General features: G+C 27.7%; 1 protein-coding gene across 1 annotated transcript; it reads left to right on the forward strand.

Annotated features, from left to right (window-relative positions):
* Positions 1-12,651: 12,651 nt before the first annotated feature.
* On the forward strand, positions 12,652-14,384 carry LOC8279035. Its single transcript, XM_015727575.3, has 2 exons — positions 12,652-13,145; positions 13,547-14,384. The coding sequence occupies exon 2, from the start codon at positions 13,560-13,562 to the stop codon at positions 14,064-14,066; it is 507 nt and encodes a 168-aa protein (XP_015583061.1). The 5' UTR covers positions 12,652-13,145; positions 13,547-13,559; the 3' UTR covers positions 14,067-14,384.
* Positions 14,385-22,056: the final 7,672 nt, after the last annotated feature.

Raw genomic sequence — 22,056 nt, forward strand, 5'->3', positions numbered from 1 at the left:
CTTATTTTAGATGAATTTTCTTTTTTTGTGAGAAAAAAATATTTTGTAATTTAGTTTTTTCTTATATTTTTATTATCTTGTAAATTAGTATTTTTGTATTTCTATAATTAAATATTAGTTAATATTTATTGTCAATAGTAAAATTATTTATAGATATTTATCATCAAATTAACTAGAATATTTTTTAAGAATATTAAAATTTTATTTTAAAATTCTTCCTATTTTTAATAAAATAAGACATATGTTAACTTTATTTAATATGAATTCAGTATCATTTAATAAGTAATTTTATTATTAAAAATGTGTAGTATATTAATATTGAATTATAAAAATTTAAAAATATTAGTTTATAATAAAAAAATATAAAAAAATAAATTACGGAATATTTCAATGGCACGAAAAAACCACCCTTAAATGTAAAAACGCTCAACCGCAGGCCACTCTTTATAGTTTTCATTCAAAGTTATACGTCTACAACGTCTCCAAAATCAGTTGAATATTCATGCATTTACGTACTTGTCCTTGCTGCTTCATCTTATTCAAGACCGCGTCATCCACCACGTCATGTCATCAATAGCTGGACTAATAAAATCATGATATTTATTTTTATTTTATATTATATATCAGTTTTATTTTTTAAAAAAAATTAATTTTTAATTTTCATATTCATTTTAATTAATTATTAGAGATAAAGCTGACCTGTAAATATAGAATTATATATTATAATCCTATTGATAGAGTCTTTTGATGATGTGGCATATTAGAACAATGTGATAGTTTTTTCATTTTGAGAGCATATTTTCCATTCGTTTTATTGGAAAGATGCAATTAATAACTGATTAAGAAAAACAGCACCATTTTACGGACATCATCCTTACAATTGACATAAAAACTGTGGAATAGAGCCGTTTTTTAGACAGCCCCATCTACCAAGTCGACTGCTTTTATCGCTGCCCTGCAAATGCTTTCTGTGCCTTATTTGAGTGGTTGGTTTATTTCGTATTTGATATTGTCTCTTACAAAATTCAGGGATTGCAAATGACCTCACAAGCTATTCAACATTCAGCTTGATAAAAGTCGGTTCAAATTTATTTGTCAAAATAAAAAGAGGTGAGCTCGAGCTTCATTTTTAAGCTTGTTTAAATTTAATAGTGCTCGATTCGTTTAAATTTATGAGATGATTCGTTAATGAGCTCGCGAGCTAGCTCGTGAGTTTACTTATTTATGAGTTCACGAGTTGAATTTATTTTTATATTAAAAATTTGATCTAATTATTTAAGTTTTAAAATTTAAATACATATTTTACTTTATATATGGTTTATCTAAAATTATAAAATTCACAATTACGTATTTGATAAGCTCGAACTTACTTAACGAATTTTATTTCGAGATTCTATACGAGTCGAGCTCATATTTAGTTTGTTTATATAACAACTGAGGTAATTTACGAGCAAAGTTTGAGCATGGCTCGTTTATATAGAATATCGAATTAATTATTAGCCGAACTCGAATCGAGCTAGACTTTATTAAATTTGAATTCAAGTTTTAAAATAAAAATTTATAGTTCAGAGTTCGATTAATATTATGCGAGCGAAGCCTGAACATTGAAAAGTTGAGCTCGGCTCATTTGCACCGATATCTAAGATATTGTTCTTACTTATTGTTTATCCATTTTGCCCACCTATATTACTCTTTCATCTTCTCATCTTGCATGTGTGTTTTAACTTAATATATTTCATTTCTCTTAGGATTTATAGCTGAGTTTTGCTTGATTTTTTTTACTCATGCATGGCAATGAATAGGGGAAGGTAAAGGAAGATATTCTAAAGAGAAGGAACGATAGAAACATATTTGTCATCGTATTTAGTTATATAAAAATAATTACTAAAAGAAAGAAATAAGCATTGACTAAGTTTTGAATTTTTTAATTAAAATAATAATAATAAAATAGTAATTAATTAAATATTTGAAATTTTTATACTTAAAACCGGAGTGTAATTCCTTCTATTAGTTTTCTCTTATAAAACCATCTTAATAGCTAAAACATTTAAAATAACCTTTTTCTATTTCATTCCATTTTCCTTGGAATATATTAATTCCTTTCAGGCTATTGTTAACTCTTTTCCTTTTTCTTTTACTGTTGTGCGACTTTCTTTCTTATTTATGGTATTAATGCAGAGGCAGCTTATTTCATAACTATGAACTTTGTGTTGTTATGTTTGATATAGTTTATGTTTTCTTCTAACTCCTTGATTGTATCTTGGAGATTTTCGCTTGATTAATCTTGTAAATTCTTAACTATTACGCTCCTCTCTAAAGTAATGCAACTTCTACTATAAAGATTTCATCTTAGCATCTTGAAGCTTTATAGTTTCTTTAAAAACTAAAGTCTCCCTCGCTCTTCCAGTATAAGGTTGCTCCATCCATGTATGCATTGATGAAATGGAATCAAAGCTCTTAGAATCGTTGCCTCTCTCGACATTTTACTTTGCCCGAGTATTGATATCTATTGTTGCCCTTTTCAAATTCTTCTTTTGTTGCTTTTTCTTCCTGCAAAGAATGTTATGTATTAATCTTTTCGTCACCAGAAGCAATAAGTTCAAATAGAATTTTGTAGATTTTGATATCCAATAGCCACTGAAGAAATTATCAGGCTAACAGCACCAATACTAAAACAAGCAAATTCCAGAATTTCGATGGGGAACTTACTCTTTGTCAACATGTTTTTCGTACATTTATGTAATGGCTCAAATAGTTTAATGGCCATACAAATAAGTCCAATATATGTAGTAGACATTTAGGTTAATTGGCATACAACAATAGTTAGGCTTACTATGATTAATTCATACAAGGTAGTAAATGAGCTAAAATAACTAAAAGGGTGTAGTTTGTCTCCGCCCTAGTGGGCAGAAGTTTGAGTTATGAATGTGGTGTTGTAAGGTAAATGAGAGAACTATAGAGTTAATCTAGTAAGTAGACTTGGCCATTTCACGGTTCCATGGCCCTTAGAATGGTTCGATGCCGGCTGATTTTGATTCATGATTCTAGTTTTAAAATCGTTGGTTCACAGTTCCATGGGCCTTAGAATTGGCCGAAATTTATATAATTTGATATTTAGATCAAATTAAACTTTTGGTATTCAATAAGTCCTTTGATTGGGTTCAATTGATTATTTTTGGCAAATTACTAGGTAAGTTGACCAAAAAATTAAAAAAATAAGCTAATAGCCTATTGATTTCAAGTTCAAGAGAAAAATCAACATTTAGCTTTTTATTTTTAGCAACAATAACCCCCTAATTCTTTAGAATTTGAGTAAGGTATTATTTTAATTAACAATATTTATAGAATTAGTAAAATCACAAATCCATTAATAAAATACATAAATACTAATGACCAACTAAAATACATCCTTTATGCTACCGCAACTGTTGGCAGAAAGTTAGCTGATGTTTATATTTCACATACTGTAATTACTTATTCTCCAGGAAAAGAAGTTTACGGCCCAAAGACCTTCTACCTCCATGAGGTACTACTTTGTCAGGTTTTTGCACATTACGAAAAAAATTTCACTACTGTCTCTCGTGCGAGTCTAGGCCATCTTAGTTCTAGTGTGGCTAATCATCCTCTCGAATTAGCTGTTGACATTGCCTTGATAAGCTAATTCCTCATTAACTAGCTAGTTAGAAGTGAGCCTCTCCTTTGGTGGATTTCTCTTTTTGCTTTTGAGCCTATTGGGTATTAGCAACTGTCTTCAGTTGTCGTTTCTCTCCCTGCATAATAATAGTTGGTCATTAGCATTTGTATACTTTATTAACAGATTTTTGGTTTGATTAATCATTTGAATATTATTAATGAAAATAACAAATTAAATTATATTTAATATTCTTACAATTTATTGTTAATCAAAGTTTAAATAATAAATCTTAAAGGGTCATTGTTGATAAAAATAAAAGTATAAAGGCCTATCATAAAAAAATTAAAACTATACGGAATAAATATTTATAAAAAATTTAGTAAAAAAACTCGAAAAGTCATTTACACTCATTATCAGAGCGTGTAATACACGCACCATTTTGCTCTTAAAACAAAACCAAATATTTATAAAAATTAAAGTATAAAGACCCAGGACAAATAAAAATGCATGGAGAATTATCAAAAATAATAAAATACAGAGAGCGAAATATGTCATTATCTTGGAAAATATGGGTCAGTTTTACAGGGACAAATTATATAGTCCCTTTAATTGCAGTATTTTCTTTGTAAAAGGGAACCGCTATAAAACTAACACAAAGCTAAAGCTCAACTTATGGGGTATGAATTATTTTCTCCAAAATTGGATCCAACAAACTAATCATAGAGAAGACGAAGCTGGCTCCAGTCATGAATCATTAAATTAAAAAAGAAAAAAATAGTAATTCAGACAAAGTTGATCAATGTCTAATAAAATCATGTCCCACCTTGCAAAATCTCGGAACATGCATCAGAAACTGACGCAAAACCAACATGTTTATGGCCCAAAACCAGACATCTTTACCAACAGATACAAACATCATAAAATCAATGCGACAATCTCCAACCCAAAGTGACACCATCTCTTTCAAAATTGTTTCTAGTCACTTTCGATCTTAACAATGCAAATCCATCCCTTTTTGACCCTAAAACTGCAAATCCAAAACCATGACTTCAGAGCACTTTGTTGTTCAAATGAAATCCATCCATATATCACCAAATATCACATATTATGGACCTGATTCAACTTTACAAAGTAAGTGCATTGTTCTCTTTCTGTTTCACTGATGAATGGTGAAACAGAAAGAGTTATATTCTATAAGTATAAAAGATAATGAAATTTTATGTTTTAAATTTATTTTGCACATTAGCTAGATTCTAATTTTATTTTATTGCATTAACCCTGTCGACCAATTGTAACTATGACACTCTAAAATTTACCTAATCTCAATTATGCAATGCGTGGATATTACACCAAGTTCCAAAATTATCTTAAGCTAAAAATAAAATTAAAAGTTACTTTTCTTCTAATATAATATAATTATAATTATAATAACATATAAAATATATAAAGTAAAAACACTATAAAATACATGAGTGCTTAACATATTATATTATAAGAAATTTGAGTGAAAAATCATCATTTGTTAATGAACTTGATAACTATATTATACTAAAAAATTCTGAATATATTTTTATTAATTCATTAATAATTTGTTTATCTGCACGCTTAGTTTAAAAATATATCTTTCAATTTGAATAAAGTTTTAAATTCGAATATCCTTTTTTTTTTTCATTTGTAAAATATAAAATCATGCAAATAACGAGCTTATAACTAGTTCATTTATAAAATAAATCTATTTAGTTCGGATGGTAGTTATAAAATTCTAAAATGTTGAAATTCTATTAGGTTAAGAATTTCTCTATTAATATATTTTCAATTATTTGAAAATACAGCAAAAAATTTAAAAATTTAAAAATTCTATTAGATTAAGAAAGTTTTATGGAACACACTATTTATTGATTAAATTATTATTGTATGTAATCAAATTATTAATAGTAAAGTATTTATATACATTTAACAACTTTTTAAAATAAAAATGATGGTAGTTAAAATAATAGCAATAGCCCATAAAACACATTGATAGATTAGTAAACTTAATTATTGAAGCAGTCATTTTCCTGTTTAGTTAGAGATCAAATCTATTTTAATATATAGAGAGATCTTTACAATTTCTAATAAATTATGTTTCAATTGCAAGAATAGGTATCTGATGAAAATGAATCAAATAATATCTCCAAGTTTTTCCAAATTCAAAGTCTCCATACTTTTATAAATATGAGTCAACATCACAAAATATACGGCTCCTCCTCCTAATTAATTAATTAATTTTTTATTTTATTTTTCTTGGTAATATAGTAACAGTTCTTCTGGTGGTGCTTCCACACAGTAGGATGTATCAAGAATTAAATGAGATTAATATAATGACGATTTGGACTCTACTGATTGTAACTTCTAACAACCTTTCAGACGTTTTCAGATTTCTATCATAATTAAGGACACTGCACATGACATCTAGATTATTCATATTCATTCATCAATTCCTGAATCCTGATAGCCTGTTCCTGTTCACTTCTGCAATTATACAAGAAAACCTTGGGATGTTAGTATCCATATTTGCTAACATGTTTCTCTTCAGTAAAATATAGTACTCAAAAGGCATGGAACATAACATAAGTTTGTATGTTGCAGTATGGTTATACCATTAATGTGTTGGTAAACTCACATGATCTGAGTATGTTTCAGTCAACTACAAATTCAGCTGATATATTCATGTTTCTATAACAAAAAGGAGGAAAAAGGGATGTTTTGGTCAGTTTATTTAAAGAAAAAAGCATATACCAAAATCATAGAAGAATATAAATACTTACATTGACAGGAATCAAAAGAAAGATTAGTGTTAGACACGTAAGCCCTGACTGGTATTCAATCTCAAACTTCCAAATATTTTAAATAATTGCAAAATGTCACCACCAACCTTGCATACATACATACACAAATTATATATTTTACTTTCTTTCTGAAACAATTTGTTGGTTGATCTGAACAAACCATTCCCCACTCACCAAGAAAACCTAACATGAAAATGTGTTCATACATTATATAAATAGGACACTGACAAATTAATTACATTTGGTTCCCAACAAATGAACGTACATATTTAGATACCTCTATAACTTAAAAGACCTCTTCTGTGGTAAGAAAGAAAAATGTATACATGCTTCACATTGTGAGAGTGTGAATTCAAATTCTGTAATGAAAATAATGCAACATGTGATTGTTGGAACAGAAATGCTTGCCGAATTTTAATGCATGTCTCTTTTATATACTTCTTTCGTTCAATAAAGTTAGACTTATTTTCATTTTCACACATATTAAAAACATTAGGACATCATTTGGCTTGAGAGATTTTAGAATTCATGAATTTAATCAAAGTTTATAAATTATTAGATTTTAAAATTTCTATTGTTTGGATTAAACATCAAAACGATGATTTTTGTTTAAAATTGAAGGTAGTTTTTGGGATAATATAAATTTATTAGGAATAAAATGAGAATTAAAAAAAAACTATATAACAATCAATTTTATTTTTTTTTAAATGGTGAATTTTGAAAATTTTCACCTCCTAGACGAGAAATTAGAATTATAAAAATGATGAATTTTATAAAATTTATGGATTTAGATTAAATTTTTTATTTATCAAACAATAAATTTAAACTAAATCCACGATTTTTATAAAATTATTTCATTTAAAATCCTCAGTCCAAACAACCCTAAAAAAATAAAATTGAAAAGAGTGAATTTTACTTTACAATTGTATAATGGTAGTTCGTATTTGTACATCCTCAAAAGGAAAAATAAACTATAATTTGTACATATGTAATAAGAAAATTAAAATTTAATTTTGTCAAATGGAAAAGATGTCAAAATTTCGCACATAATATTAAGGACTAATGGTAAAAAAATGTAAAGTTATGAGACTTAGTGCAAAATTGTGTGATTTTGGCACAATTATAATCTTGGTCAATACTAAGTGATATGGTAGATAATTTCAATTTTCTATTAATATTTTTGTCATGTGACATACATAGCTACGTCATTCCTATATCATTTAAAAATATAAGAAATTAAATAATAAAAATAAAGCTGATTAAAAACTAATTCAAGAAAAGAAAAAGAATAACTTTCTTTCTTTTTTTCTAACATCAAACTCTAGCCGTCGATTTCTACTTTTTTTCTTTTTCTTCACTCTCTAATACTCTAACCCTTCTCTATTAACATGACACTTATCTCTCTAATCTCTTCTTCATCACAAATACTACTAGAGTATTGGTTGAGAGCTTAGACTATAAATATTTGCTTGTTAACTTTAAAGGTTTGATCTCTAAAATTGTTTGTATTGAGAAAATGGGCTTTTGAATAAGGAGATGTTTGGCATTGAGTTGAGTTTTAATTTCAATTATTATTTTATTTTATTTTTTAATTTTTAAAAATTAGTCTTACAAAAATCAAATAAATTGATATATATCCTAAAAACAAGCATGAGAAAAACGGTCTATAAAAAAATTAAAATTAATATATCAAATTAAAAAGAATTCTAAATTTGCTTTTTTTGACACCAATAGTAAAATTCCAAATAGGTCTTAAGATGGTAATTTTGATAACGATGACGATGACGATGACGATGGAGAAGACTTGGAGATCTTGTCGCCATGAACACCGAAGAAGGGTAGAGAGATGAATGTAAAGGGTAAAAGTGAGAGAATCATGTTATAAATAAATTTAATTTGGCCACTCATTTTATTGTTAGGGTGCAATTGAGCTTGTTTTTTTTTTAATTTATAAATATTTTAATTCAAATTTTTATATATTTAGCTTAAATTAGTCTTATTTTATTAAAAATGAGAAAGTGAGTTACACACTCACTAAAAAGAAAGTGGATACAATAAAAATAAAAAAATTAATTTTATATTAAATTAAATTATTTAAATTAAAAAATATACATTAATATTTAAAAAAATAATAAAAATAAATATTGCTATTCGTTAATATTTTACTTTCTTTCTCTTAATAACGACGGTAAATAAGACAGTTATGATGGTGGTGGGTAGAGGTGAAAACAGTTTCAGTGAGAATAATAATGGTAATAACAATCTATTGCTTAGTTATATTAATTACATTAAAATTATAAAATAGGTTTTAAATGTTATTATAGATTTTTTAATTATTTTTTATTTTTAAGAGAAAATAATTCTTTTTTTAAAATAAAATTAATTTAAATTAAATATATAAAAATTTGAACTAAAAAGCTCATAAATTTTAAAAGAACTAAATTAAGTTCGGGTGATACAGTTAGTGTTAGTAGCTAAATTGAATTTTATTTATAAAAAAAAAAAGGAAGGATTTGATGGAAACGACGGTGAACAAGAGGGAGAAGGTTTTTGCATAAAGAGAAATGGGAACTGGCATGGAAAATGGGTTTATGCAATCACCGATCAAAGTAGCTGAATGTGATTATCATAGGCAGAATCTGCGGTCAATCCACAAGTATATTGGCAAGAGTGCCTTTTCATTTGATAGTTTTTCTACTTGCATCTTAGCAGGGTTAGGGTTTTAATTTTTTTGTTAGTTTGTTTGGTTAATGAGAAATAGTGAGAAGATAGAGAAAATTTGGATTATAATTTTCAATTACTTTTATTTATTTTACATAATGAGGCAATGAAGTAGTTATGTAATGTGGCAAAATTTTAATAGAAAATTCTGGATCATCAGTTGTGGTACTTAATTTTGACCAAGATGGTAATGGGATAACAGAAAAAGAATGCAATTGAATTTACAAATCTAAATCTATTTTGACAATTTTAAAAGCATTAACAAAAATTGCACAAATCGCATAATATTTTCTTTTAACTATTAAGCCTAAAAATAAAACCTGTAATGCGTCAAAAGATAATATCAAATATTGGTCGGTTTATGTTAAAAATAATAGCACCTCGGTTACAAAACCCTCAATTTATGGTGCATCGTCCCCATTTCGCCATACCAGCCCTAGAGAAACTCCAAATACAAGGCTAGATCATTTCAGCATTTCTTAACCTTCTTCTGTCCTTGGGAGGAGGGTTCTTGTATAGAGTAGGCTGGGGCACCTGTAATGCCATTGGGATTCAGCAAGAGGGGTCAGACCTTCCAAAAAAAGAAGAAAGGAATTCAGAATCCTCAACACAATAATACCCATATTTTAGTGATGGGGAAATTTTCAGGAGAAGGATAGGAACAAGGCAGTAGAGTGGGTTGTCCTTTTATCCACTCTCTGCCAAAGTGCAAGTCTTTATCACGCACGTCAATTTGATGCCAATAGTAATAATAGTTCCCACCCAAGCAGTACCTCTTTGCTTTAGCTTTGGCAATGGTTGGGCCATTTAAATTTAATAAACAAGACTAATTGAAGAGGACATGTTTGGCTTATGAAAACCCTAACTGGTTATTGATTAGGAAGGATCATCGAGGAATCGCCAACAACAAAGGTGATATCCTCGTGCTTCCAAGTAAATAATGGAGTGGGGGCCTCCAACAGGGTTTCCTTCAATCGCACTGCTCTATCTATCTCTCCCAATAATTTTCAATTTTATGCCATCTGGTTTTTGCCTACCACGTGGATCCTAGTTTGTACCCATTCATATTTAAACTTTGTTTTAAACCAATTAGACTGTTAAAAGATTAAATTCTTTACTACTCACCTGATTATATATATATTTTTTGAAATACCAGAAGAAAATTTAAAATTGACTAAATTAATTTAAACTTGAATATTCAATGGAATAAGTAATAAATAGTGAATATTACCAAATTAAAAAAAATTAAATTCTGTAAAATAGAAAAATACAAACTAAATAAATAACATACTTAATTTTTTAATACTTATTTCCTCCGCTCCATTTGACTTAGAAAAGAAAATTGATACTTCTATTTCCATATTGTATTCCGAGTAAAAGTTTCATACTTTGTTAATTTCCTGCCATTACTTTTTATATATTTCAATATCTTTTGTTAATTTTAGCTTCTTTAAAATGTGAATTACAATGTAAAATAATTAAATATTTGCTTGTGTCCTTACTAATTGGAAAGTATAAATATGTTTAAAGTTTTGAGATCTAAATCCTATTAAAAATTTAAAATGGCACATCTCTATTAGCTTGTTGAATAACTTATTCATCTAGCTAAGTTAATATATTTTAAATTAAAAAATTTTAAAATATTCATATACATTTAATTTCTCAGAGAACTTTCTGTATTTAAACTTGTTCGAATTGCTGACAGAACAAATTATTTTAATAATTAATTTATCAAGAATTATGAAACTATTTGATGGTTAAGATTTTAGTATATTATGAATAATAAATACAAGATAACACTCGCAAAAAATGAAAAAATTTAAAATAAAATGGAAATTTCAACATTTTATATCATTCTAATATAATATTGGGGGTATAGTACCTTATACATCTGTAACAATTAATGTTATTTTGATTTTAATAATTTATTAATATAATTAAATGTTAAGTAAATTAATTATACATAATCTTTAATTATTGATATAAAAATATATTATTTTATTAAAAAAATTTAATTTATATAAATAATTAAAAGTTATATATAGATTCATTGATGATCTAAATTAGTAAATGGATATATAAAACTAATAAATTAGTTAAATTACTACTGAATTAATTATTTATAGTTAAAAAATAAATTTTATACTAAGAGAATACCACAATGATACTCTAGTAAAAATTTAATTTATAATTAGAAATAGCCTTCTACCGGTGTGTTTTTTATTGAAGTTGGCAAATTTTTATTTTATTGAATTTTAAAAATTATCTTTACAAAAAGCATACGGATTTCTAAAATTAGATTTAAAAATAATATATAAAAAATTTAAAAAATTAATATATTAAATTAAAAGAATAAACTTATTTTATCAATACTTAATAGCAATCTCAAACACAATATATCGACTATATCAAGTGGTCCTAACAATCAATTCTAATTTTATTAGCTAATATTATTTTATCATATATGAATTTAATTTTATCTATTATCCTATCAATTTGAATGTCATCTATTTCATTCATAAATTCATATAATAATGTTAGTATGTTATATTTTATGATTCTTAGTTGACGTAATTTAATAAGTCTCTTATAAATTACTTGAAAATCAGCTTCATAGAAGCTCCTTTGAATTTGTCAATAGAGATTTATTAGTATTAACGAATTAAACTAAAATTTGTCAATACTTAACTTGTTAGTTCAGAAATAGTTCACTTATATACTCTCATTAATAGACTTATCATTAATTAAGTAAAGAAAGCAAATTTTTTAATATATATATACTAATATATAAAAATATTTTACTTTTATTATATTTATAATTAACTTGTATTAAACATTATTCAGCAAATGTTATAAATTAAATTACTAAATAAAGCAACAAAGTTAAAAATTTAAGTTAAATTGGAGAAATAATTTTGAAATAAAATTTAATAAGTTAAATTTTGACTTGAATTTGTTATTATTATATTTGAGTTTTGTGGAAAATAGTAAAGAATCAATTTACATCCAAATGTTCCCTTGTTTTAGAGCAATTAACAACCTAAGCAGGTAGCATCCAAAACTCTCCCATTTCAACTCTTCATTCCAGTGTCCAGCAAATAACACAAACGAAAAATAACCATACACATTCTATTAATTGGATAATTTAATCCAAAATTAGCGCTAATTGATCTGTTTAATTACTTTTACAGTATAACAACTAGAAAAACAGTACTAACTCAAAACTGAAAGCTCGTTGTGCAAGGAAAATCGAACATACTGCTATAACTTGCACGTTTTACAATCTGCACGCGTCGGTTACTGATTGGATTAGAAATAAGAAAAACAAGGTCTGAAAACAGCAAATACTGGCTGAGAATAGCCGCACAACATGATAAATGCTTAGCTGGCAATCCACAGATCAACGGTTAGAATTCAATGACAGCATGAATTGCCGACGTGGATTGTACTCTTTATAACTTCAATCATTGGCTTCTCTCTCCATAACCCAATTAGTCTCTCTATATACTATTTGCTTGAGTGGAGAGAATTTTATGCAGCAGAAACGCAAAAAGCAATCTCTTGGTTTTGTTCATATAAAAAGAAGATTTTGTGTTCTTTGAAAGTTTTTCAAGAAAAGGGTTTTTCTGAATATTTCAGTAGAAGCAAAAAAAAAAAAAAAGAAAAGAAAGAAGATTGCATATTTAGCAAGAAAGAAACAGAAAGGGGGGGAGAGAGAGATTGAAGAAAAGGTTTCTTTGAAATGGTTTTCATTTTTATGTGTGAGATTGCAGAAGAAGAGAAGGTTGATGATGGAGGGTGGGAGAAAGAAAGATAATTATTAGTTCACAAGCCAAAAGCAGAAGTAGAAACAAAGAACTGTATATATATATATATATATATATATATATTTCTTTGTTCCTATTTATATATATACACATCAAGAAGCAGTCGTCAAGTTTATTTTGAATCTGCTTCTGCTGGTAATTACATCAAAGATTTATTCTTTTTCTTTCTTCTATGGTTTTAGATTCTTTCTTTATCATTTAAAGTCCATCCCTGTTTTGATTTCAGAAATCGACCTTTTTCTTAATTCTTGTTCTGTTTTTATTTTTCTTCTTCTGTTTTCGTTACCTTTTGAAAATCTAGAAAATAAGCTGTTTTTAGAAAATATTTTGGGTGTCCAGCTGGGATCCAAATTGCATTCTGTGCCTAACGCGTAATCATCCTGTTCTCTTTCTATACATATATATTTCCCTTTCCAAGAAAACAGAGAAAAGATACAATTATTTCCAATAATTTTTCGTTACAAAGAGAAAAAGGATCCCATCTTTCCTTCTATTATTTTGAGGGCTATTAATGGTTTTGATGAATTGTTTTACAGGGGAATTTGGCAAATGTCTGCAACTATAGTAAGTGACCCAATGGTGGTAACAACAACACCAGAAGCACAACCAACTGGAACAGCAACAACAGCAACAAATATGCTAATCTCAACAGCAGCACAAACAGAAGTTGAATCTGTCAAATGTGAATGTTGTGTTCTAACAGAGGAGTGCACACCAGCTTACATCGAAAGAGTAAGAGAAAGATATCATGGAAAATGGATATGTGGGTTATGTGCAGAAGCTGTAAAAGATGAAATTGTAAGATCGACAGAGAGGCTTATTAGCACAGAAGAAGCTATGGCTAGACACATGAGTTTCTGCAAGAAATTTGTTTCTTCTGGTCCTCCTCCTGACCCAACTGTTCATTTGATATCTGCAATGAGACAGATTTTGAGAAAAAGTCTGGATTCACCAAGAGGGTTAAGATCAACCCCGACCAGTCCTACCAATTATGGAAAAATTCGAGCTGCTGGGCTTACTAGGTCTGAAAGTTGCTTCCCTACTTTGTCTGGTTGATGCATGGACATAAAATAGGATAATACATGAAGATGTGGATTATCAAATATGGATATCAATCAATAAGAATGGAAGGGAGTGTTGGAGAAAATTACAGTTGATGTGATGGAAATAAGAAAAGAAGGGAAAAGTGCAAAAGAAAAAAACTGGACTTAGGTGCTTCATGTAGTTATTTTAGTTGTTAAATACAGAACTTTGTTTTTTCAGAATGTGAAATTCCATTTTTCCTGAAACTTTATGTTTCAGATGTAATTTGTATAACTTTCTCTTCTCTTCAAAATCTCTTGCATTTTGTTTACAAAAATTTATTAGAAGTTACATCTCAATCTTTAATATGGAGACATGCCTGAAATGGATAGAAGCACCAGGCACTGAATACGATTGGAATTTAGGTACAAGAATTTGTCTCTGCATCAGTTTTGGAATTTTGGGTCTTATATAAGTTTGGTCTCAATATATAATTATTCAAGATTTGGTTGGAGTTATATAAGAGATAATAGAAGCAGATGATTGAAGAAGACATTCATTTTGTAACTTTTGCTAACAGATCCAGAGAACAGAAGGCTTTAAAAGCTAATGGAATTGTTTAGTGGTGGAGGCCTACCTTTCTTTGATTCCTTTTTTTTCAATTATAGTATTCTCTTATGTGTCTAAGTGCCATTAATAGCATTTCTTTATTTGATTCTCCTGTAAAGGGATGATTCTCTCACGGATTGAACTATTCCATTGCTATATATATTGACAAATATGATTGAGTTGTCCACTTGGGTATCATTCTTTCGCGTCTGATTTGCATGTATTTTGTTCATATCTACCTATCTTCAAAGTTCCAGATCTTGGCTCCGTTGGCTGTGAATGGGAAATGACTTTGTAATTAAGTTTGTGTTCAATCTCCCATTTCTTTCTTGTCTATGGTTTAGATTAGAAAGCGTGGGGAACGGGGATAATTGAGGAATGGCAATCCTGTGATATTTTTGAAGTGGACTACTTTATAAAATAGTTTTAATATTTAATGATAGGAAAAGAATATTTGAGATTTAGTTATTTTAACTGGATAAAATAAAGTGAGATGTAGTATCATCACATATATCTTTAATCGAGTTCGAGGAAACCTAAACCGCTTTCAGTAAATTGCACCCAAGATGATGACTAATTTATAAATTAAGTCAAGAGAGACCCTGAGATATTTACTGTTTAGTTTATATTTTCTTATGATTTATAAATAATACTTAAGAGGAAAAAGTGCTATTAAACTTTATAAGTCTTAAATTTATGGGTTTTGTGTTATCATCACAAAAAGTATATAATTCCAATAAATAATATGTCATATAAGTGAGTGAATTAATGCAAGAATATTTTATTAATAAAATAAAATATACAGTCAAATAGATATGCCAAAAGTCCATTTCTTTGTTTCAAGGTTACAGATTTTAAGGTTTTTTTAGGATTCGTATTAGTTTCAAACAATAATCTAACTTCACTAACATAAATAGTTGTCAAAATATTAGTTTGCCTACAATATCTCATTTTTCTTTTTACTTTTCTCGATTACTATAATTGATGTGTTAAGACGACTTAAACGATGTCGTTTCGATTAGCAACCTAATATAACTGTAAATAAAAGTCAGCATAAGCTGTGTTTCACTAAAAGGCTTTAGAGACAGAATAGATACCATGTTACTCCTTTAACTTCCTTCTCCCGTTGTAACAATTACCAATAGGATTGCAGCCGACGGCTATTTGTCGTTGCTGTATGGAAACAAACCGTCCCTACCATTGATGCGAACTTCATGCCAATATTCTGCCAACGGAATGTGAGTCCATTGGTAAACAACCGTTACAAATTGGTCGCTAATTTGTTGCTTGAAAGAGCGCTGAAATTTGGTGATGAATTTACTCAAGTCGACTATCAATTAGTTCGCTAAATTAGATCTTTTTATTTTTGTAAGTTTATATTTAATCGGTCGCTAAATTATCGGTAATTTCCATTAATAAATAATCTATTCTTTTTAATATATAACAAATTCAATTCCCATGAAATAAATTTCTTCCCCATTATACCTTAAAGTTGATTAGTCGATGTATATCCAAATATGTTAATCCAACAACTCCACATAAGCATTACGATAATCTCCCGCTTTAATAATTAGTTGATTTTAGTATATTGATCTCATGAATTGATGAAAGGTACGTAGGAACGGTATAAACATGGTTTTCTTCATTTCTGAGAAGATTGGTAGGGATGAGATTTGTAAAGAGTACATTGACGCAAGTAAAGAGTAGGAGCCAATCATAGCTTTGTAACGTAGCATAGAATTGTATGAGAGGACTGAGACTCCCAGTCTGACTAAGAGTTTGCTACGCATAAATAAACAAACATGGGATGGGATTGACAGGGCCACTTGTGAGCAATGCTGGCAAAGGCTTCCATTCATTCGTTAGATCGTAACAGCAGAGAGAGAGAGAGAGGCCATAGCATGTAGCAGTGACAACTCAGAAAGCCACAACACAGAGACATTGGCAGTGGCATACATCTCCACTGCTGAGTGACTTGCCTGCCAGACAGAAGATTCTGGACCACCCCCCACCCCCCATCAATGCATGGTTGGTAAGGTGTCTTGTGTGTGCATGGATCAAGTGGGTCTTACTCCTCCTTTGTCTTTGTTTGGATTACAGTAGGACATGCATCTATCTATCTCAACAATGCCTTACATCCAGATAAAATTCCTCTCCTCTTTTTTTTTTTTTTTTTTTTTTTTCTTCTTAGTCCTTTGTTTTATTTTAAATTTTTGGCCATGAAACTATCAGGCTTCGGCTGCTCCAAGTCTCCATCTGCAAGTGTGGGATTTATTCTCTATTAATGAGGGTTCTACGTATATATGAAACTGACACTAAAGTATATATATGGCCACATGGTCCATTAGTAATACATACTTACATGTATCTTACATCTGATCCTATATTTCGAATTCTTATCCAAAAATAAAATACTTAAAAGAGCAAACTCCACTGCTTATTTTCTTTTTTTTGTTTCACTAAATTTTCCTCTTGCTTTTGGGTCTTGGAACTATCCTACTTACTACCGAAATTTTACGCTATATTTCCATCAGGTTTTAATTCTTTACTTTTTTTTTTTTGTACCAAACCTTCTATTTAGTTTCTAATTAAACTACTTGAAGGGATTTTGAACAATTTTGAATAGTGTGTCAACCGGAATATGAATATATTTTCCGAATTTATTATAGTGGACACTAGTATTGTTGAAAAAAATTAATTAATTATGATTTGAATCAACATACGAGACTTACATTATGTTTAATATGTTGATTCAAGTCCTAACTAATTAAATTGCCTAATAATGTAGTATTAAATTACCAAATTTTAAAAGTATATTCTTACTACGTCATCTAAAGTTGACTAGAATCTCTTTAGATAACTCAATAACTCAATCTGAAAATAAGATAGAAGGTTCGATACTAAAGAGAAAAAAATTATAAAAAAAAAATATACCAAATGAAAACATGATGAGATTTTGGGTACCAAAACGGATAGTTACCTGCAAGACTTCCAATAGTGGTGGTAGTTTAGGAGAAGATATTAGTTGCCAGCCAGGATGATGTTAAATACATATACATATAAAGAATGGAGAAAACAATTTGTCTTTTTCTCTGAAATGGTGGTTAGTTCCTAGAAAACATGGCATACAAAAATCAACCTCTACAAGAATCTATAATCTTCCACCAATTATTTATGCCTTGTTTTATCAACTTCCTCAATATAGTAGTTTCACCTTTCTTCCACTTACATATGCATCTTTCTCATTGTCAAATTATCAATCACTTTACTAGATAAAATATGGTTCAAAGGGTCAATGATTCCTTCACTTTCTCTAACTTCTTTCTAATATCATTGTTTAATAGGGTTCAATTAAAGATCAATTCCAATGATTAAATCCATGAAACTTATCAAGCAAAAGAATAGTTAGAAAGCAACTTCTTCAAGTTATCCCATCATGGCTATTCAGAGAGTGATTTGGGAACTAGCTAGCATAAGAAGTGACACATACATTAGTTGATAAGGTGTATGTAATTGTAATTCCACCTCTTTGATGACTCACATTGGATTGACAAGGTTTTTGAATGCTTAGGAAAAAAAGAAAGAAAGAAAGAAATGTAGCTTCTACTTAATGGAGGCTATTGCTTTCTCACCTTACTTCTAATAATTTATTCAATTATTTGATGTTAGACCCCCGAGAGAAATTGCATGCTATTTCTGACCATTTGAAATTATTATTATTGTAAAAAATTTATTTAATTTTAGTGCGTTTCACTTAACTTCTAAATGAATGGTACTTTAATTTGAATATTTTATATTTAAACTATGAAAGTAATACATATTTTATAATACTACCTTATATATATATATATTCATATGTGAGATGTAATACTCTCCGAGAAGTCAAGAAAACTTTAAGAAATTAAACCCTTATATTATTTGTTTATTTATTTTTGAGTTGTTTATTGATCTTGAAATGATTAAAAAAGCAGTGGAGCTAACTGCTAAGCAATAACAAATTAGGATTCCAAATTGTGGAGCTCAAGGCAGACATATAGATACAACAGCTAAATGACAACTAAGGGATATATGTAATGATTTGAACTAATCAAAATTATCATTTAATTAATCCACAAGACTATGGCAAGCAATTATAATTAATATGACAGCAAATTTCTTGACGAAGAAAGAAAGAACTTAGAAGTATGAATGGAAGGGAACATGTGCATTGAGTATGCCAAATATTTCTCAAGTAATTATTCCTTTTTAAAATTAATTGAATATTATAAATGAAAATTATTAAGTAAAACCCAAGGAAATATAATTAATTTAATGGTATGTTTTAATCCAAGTATATAAAATTTGTATTGTGGTTAAATTTATTTTTGAAGACTAAAATGGTTAACTTTAAAGTTTAGGGGATTTTTGTGTTAAGACATAATTTTGGTATTTTTGTAAATATAACTGTGGTAAGGGTATTGGGGTTAAATCAATATTTGATTATTAAAATTGTGGTTAAATCAATATTTAATTATTAAAGTGGTTAACTTTAAGAGTTTATAAAATTAGAATGCATTTGGGCTTCTATCATCTAAAGGGTAGTTACTAACAAAGTACAATTCACTTTGTTAAAAATAAAGTTATAATATAAAGAGAAAGTGCCAAAAAATTAATGAATTTTCGTGCATTAAAAATTAATTTTGGTGATTTTTAAAAGAAATTTTACGGTCTACTGTTTTTAAAAAAAAAATTATTTTTACAGATAAAAAAAAATTTCTTTTACTTTTTTATTTTCTTATTTATATAATTTTAAAAAAAGTTGTGAGAGAAAGATGTTAAAATAAATCTAAAAGATATTATTTTTAATTTATAATATTGTGACTTCAGTTTTATGTTATATTTTTTTAATTTTTTAGAATTTTATCAAAAAAATACTAAAAATATATCTAAAAGACACCAAAAAGTTATTTATTTTAACTTATATTATTATGTTTTTTTAAAAAAAATTCTTTGAAAAAGATACTAAAAGTATACCTATACCAAAAGGATATTTTCTTAACTTGTATTATTGTGAAATCAGTCAAACAAAGTAAATTTATCGTTTTTATTTTATATTTTTATATACGGTGTTAGTAAATTAAATGATAGTATATATTTTTTATAGCAATTAGTATGTTTTGATGACATAAAAATACATGTTTTAAAAAATATATTATAATATATTAAAAATATATTAAATGCAGTTTAATATATATAAAGATATAAATTAAAATAAAACTAAAAAAAATCATTTAATTGTCACAAAAATATACTAAAAAATATTAATAAAATATCAAAAGAATACTATAATACAGTTAAAAAAACTGTAAAAGAATTTTTTAAAAAAATTATAAAAAAATTAATTGTAAAAAATAAAATTTTCACCCACTTTCCTGTACTTCTGTAAAAGAAACTCTAATTTTTAACAAAGGGTAAGGGTATTCTGGCCATTTACCACTGAAATCAGAGGATTTTTGTCTACCTACTCGGAACTAATAGTTTTGGATTTACTTGTTATACATTAAACAAGTTTTGGGGTTGGTTTAGAGATAACAAAGGTTAGAAGGACTAGGAAAAAAAGACTTAAATAGAGGGCTAATTGCTTTTGAGGGAGTGCATTGGCATCTTTTAAATTTTTTCTTTTTCAAGAAAAGAGCAATATTACATAATTGATACATATTTCATCATTTAATACTAATAAATATATATCAATCGTCTATCAGTTTGATATATTTATCATAATAAAAGCAGAAATACAAGAATGCATAAACTGCATAATGCTATAGTTTTTTCAAATGGCAACAGGTTATTATTTCCAGTGAAATGAAAGTAGGCCTCAATAAGTCATTTTGCTAAAGTATCTCGAGTAAGAAAACAACAATACTCTTAGATTCTATTCCTTAGATTAGAACTTCACATGGATGTCAATCTAAAGATTTCATTCCCCTCTACGATGAGTGCTATTTTCCTTCTCTTTTTCTTTCTTTTTTCCATTTTTGGGGCCTAGCCTTGCTTACTAATTTGAAAAGAAGCCAAATCCCATCATACTCATCCAGTCATCTCAAAAAATTCATATATTTTAATGTTACTAGTCTTATCAAAATATTGGAAAAATTAAGACCGGATAGAACAGGATTGTAACTAATAATTTAAAAGAAAATTAATAATGATTAAAAATAAAATACACATATTTTATATGGGAAATTCTAAATATATTAAAATAAAATAAAAAACACACAAAAATCCAAAAACTTCACTATGGAGATTACCAAAATGTTTCGTTAGCCACCAAGGCCTTTTGTTTATAATAATATTTCTTTTTTCAACATAAGGTGCCTAATCATGTGCTTTAAGCTAATAATCCTTGACATTCCACTCTAAACGTGATGTGTATACTCAGTTATTGAGCAATTAATATATAAAACTTAGATTTGTATTCTATTATTGAGCTAATTAATCCAATGACATATTATATAAATATAAATAGCTAATAAGTAATGTCTCTTTGAGAGTAATGCAACATAATTTATATCAATTTATTTTAACACTTAACCACTAGTGGAGCATATAATATTTTTATAAAATCGTTTTTGATGTTTTAATATTGTTTATTAATTAATAAAGTAATTTTATAAAATACTTTCATAAAATTATTTTTAATGTTTTAAGATTGTTTTTTAATTAACAGAGTAAATTTATAAAAATATTATATGTCAGGTTAGATTGCAAGAATTAAAACAAATCAAGTTGGAATGCTTAGCATTTTCAAAAGAGTAATCATCTTTAACAATGATTTTCCTTTTTTTTTTTTTTGTTTTCTTATGATCTTTAGCTTGATTGAGACCCATTAAAATAGAGCATGTCAACTCTTATTGAACAGGGAAGGCATTCTGTATAATTTGTAATTAATATATTTGTACAATTAAATAGTGGATATAGTTAGCAGGTAGGCTGAATAATAGAACCGCATTTACATGCAGTCTTCCACCAAATAGTAATTACTTTGCTTCTTTCTTCTTATCTTGATTATTAGTTTACCAATTGTCTTTTCCTTTGTGTGGGTTCCAATTTTACCTAATCTTTTGTTGTATTCGGGCTTCACAAATCATAATTGTCTATAATCATTTTTTAAGACTTAATTAAGCAGTTGAATAGGCCACATGATTCTCTCATTTTCTTTCTTTCTTTTTTTTGTCTTCTTATAAAAGTCATCTTGTTTAGCATGAGTTAATTAAGATCAACTAATTGCAATTAGTAAAACCAAGTGGGGTCGACACAATTATTGGACAAAAGCACAAAGTACATTGAGTTATGTTAGATGTTTAATCCAAGAGGGTTAGTTGAATTGGCAAAATAAAAAAAAAAAACTATTCTTTTTTTTTTTTTTTCTGTTAAT

Source organism: Ricinus communis, chromosome 8 (genome assembly GCF_019578655.1).
Source record: "Ricinus communis isolate WT05 ecotype wild-type chromosome 8, ASM1957865v1, whole genome shotgun sequence".
NCBI lineage: Eukaryota > Viridiplantae > Streptophyta > Magnoliopsida > Malpighiales > Euphorbiaceae > Ricinus > Ricinus communis.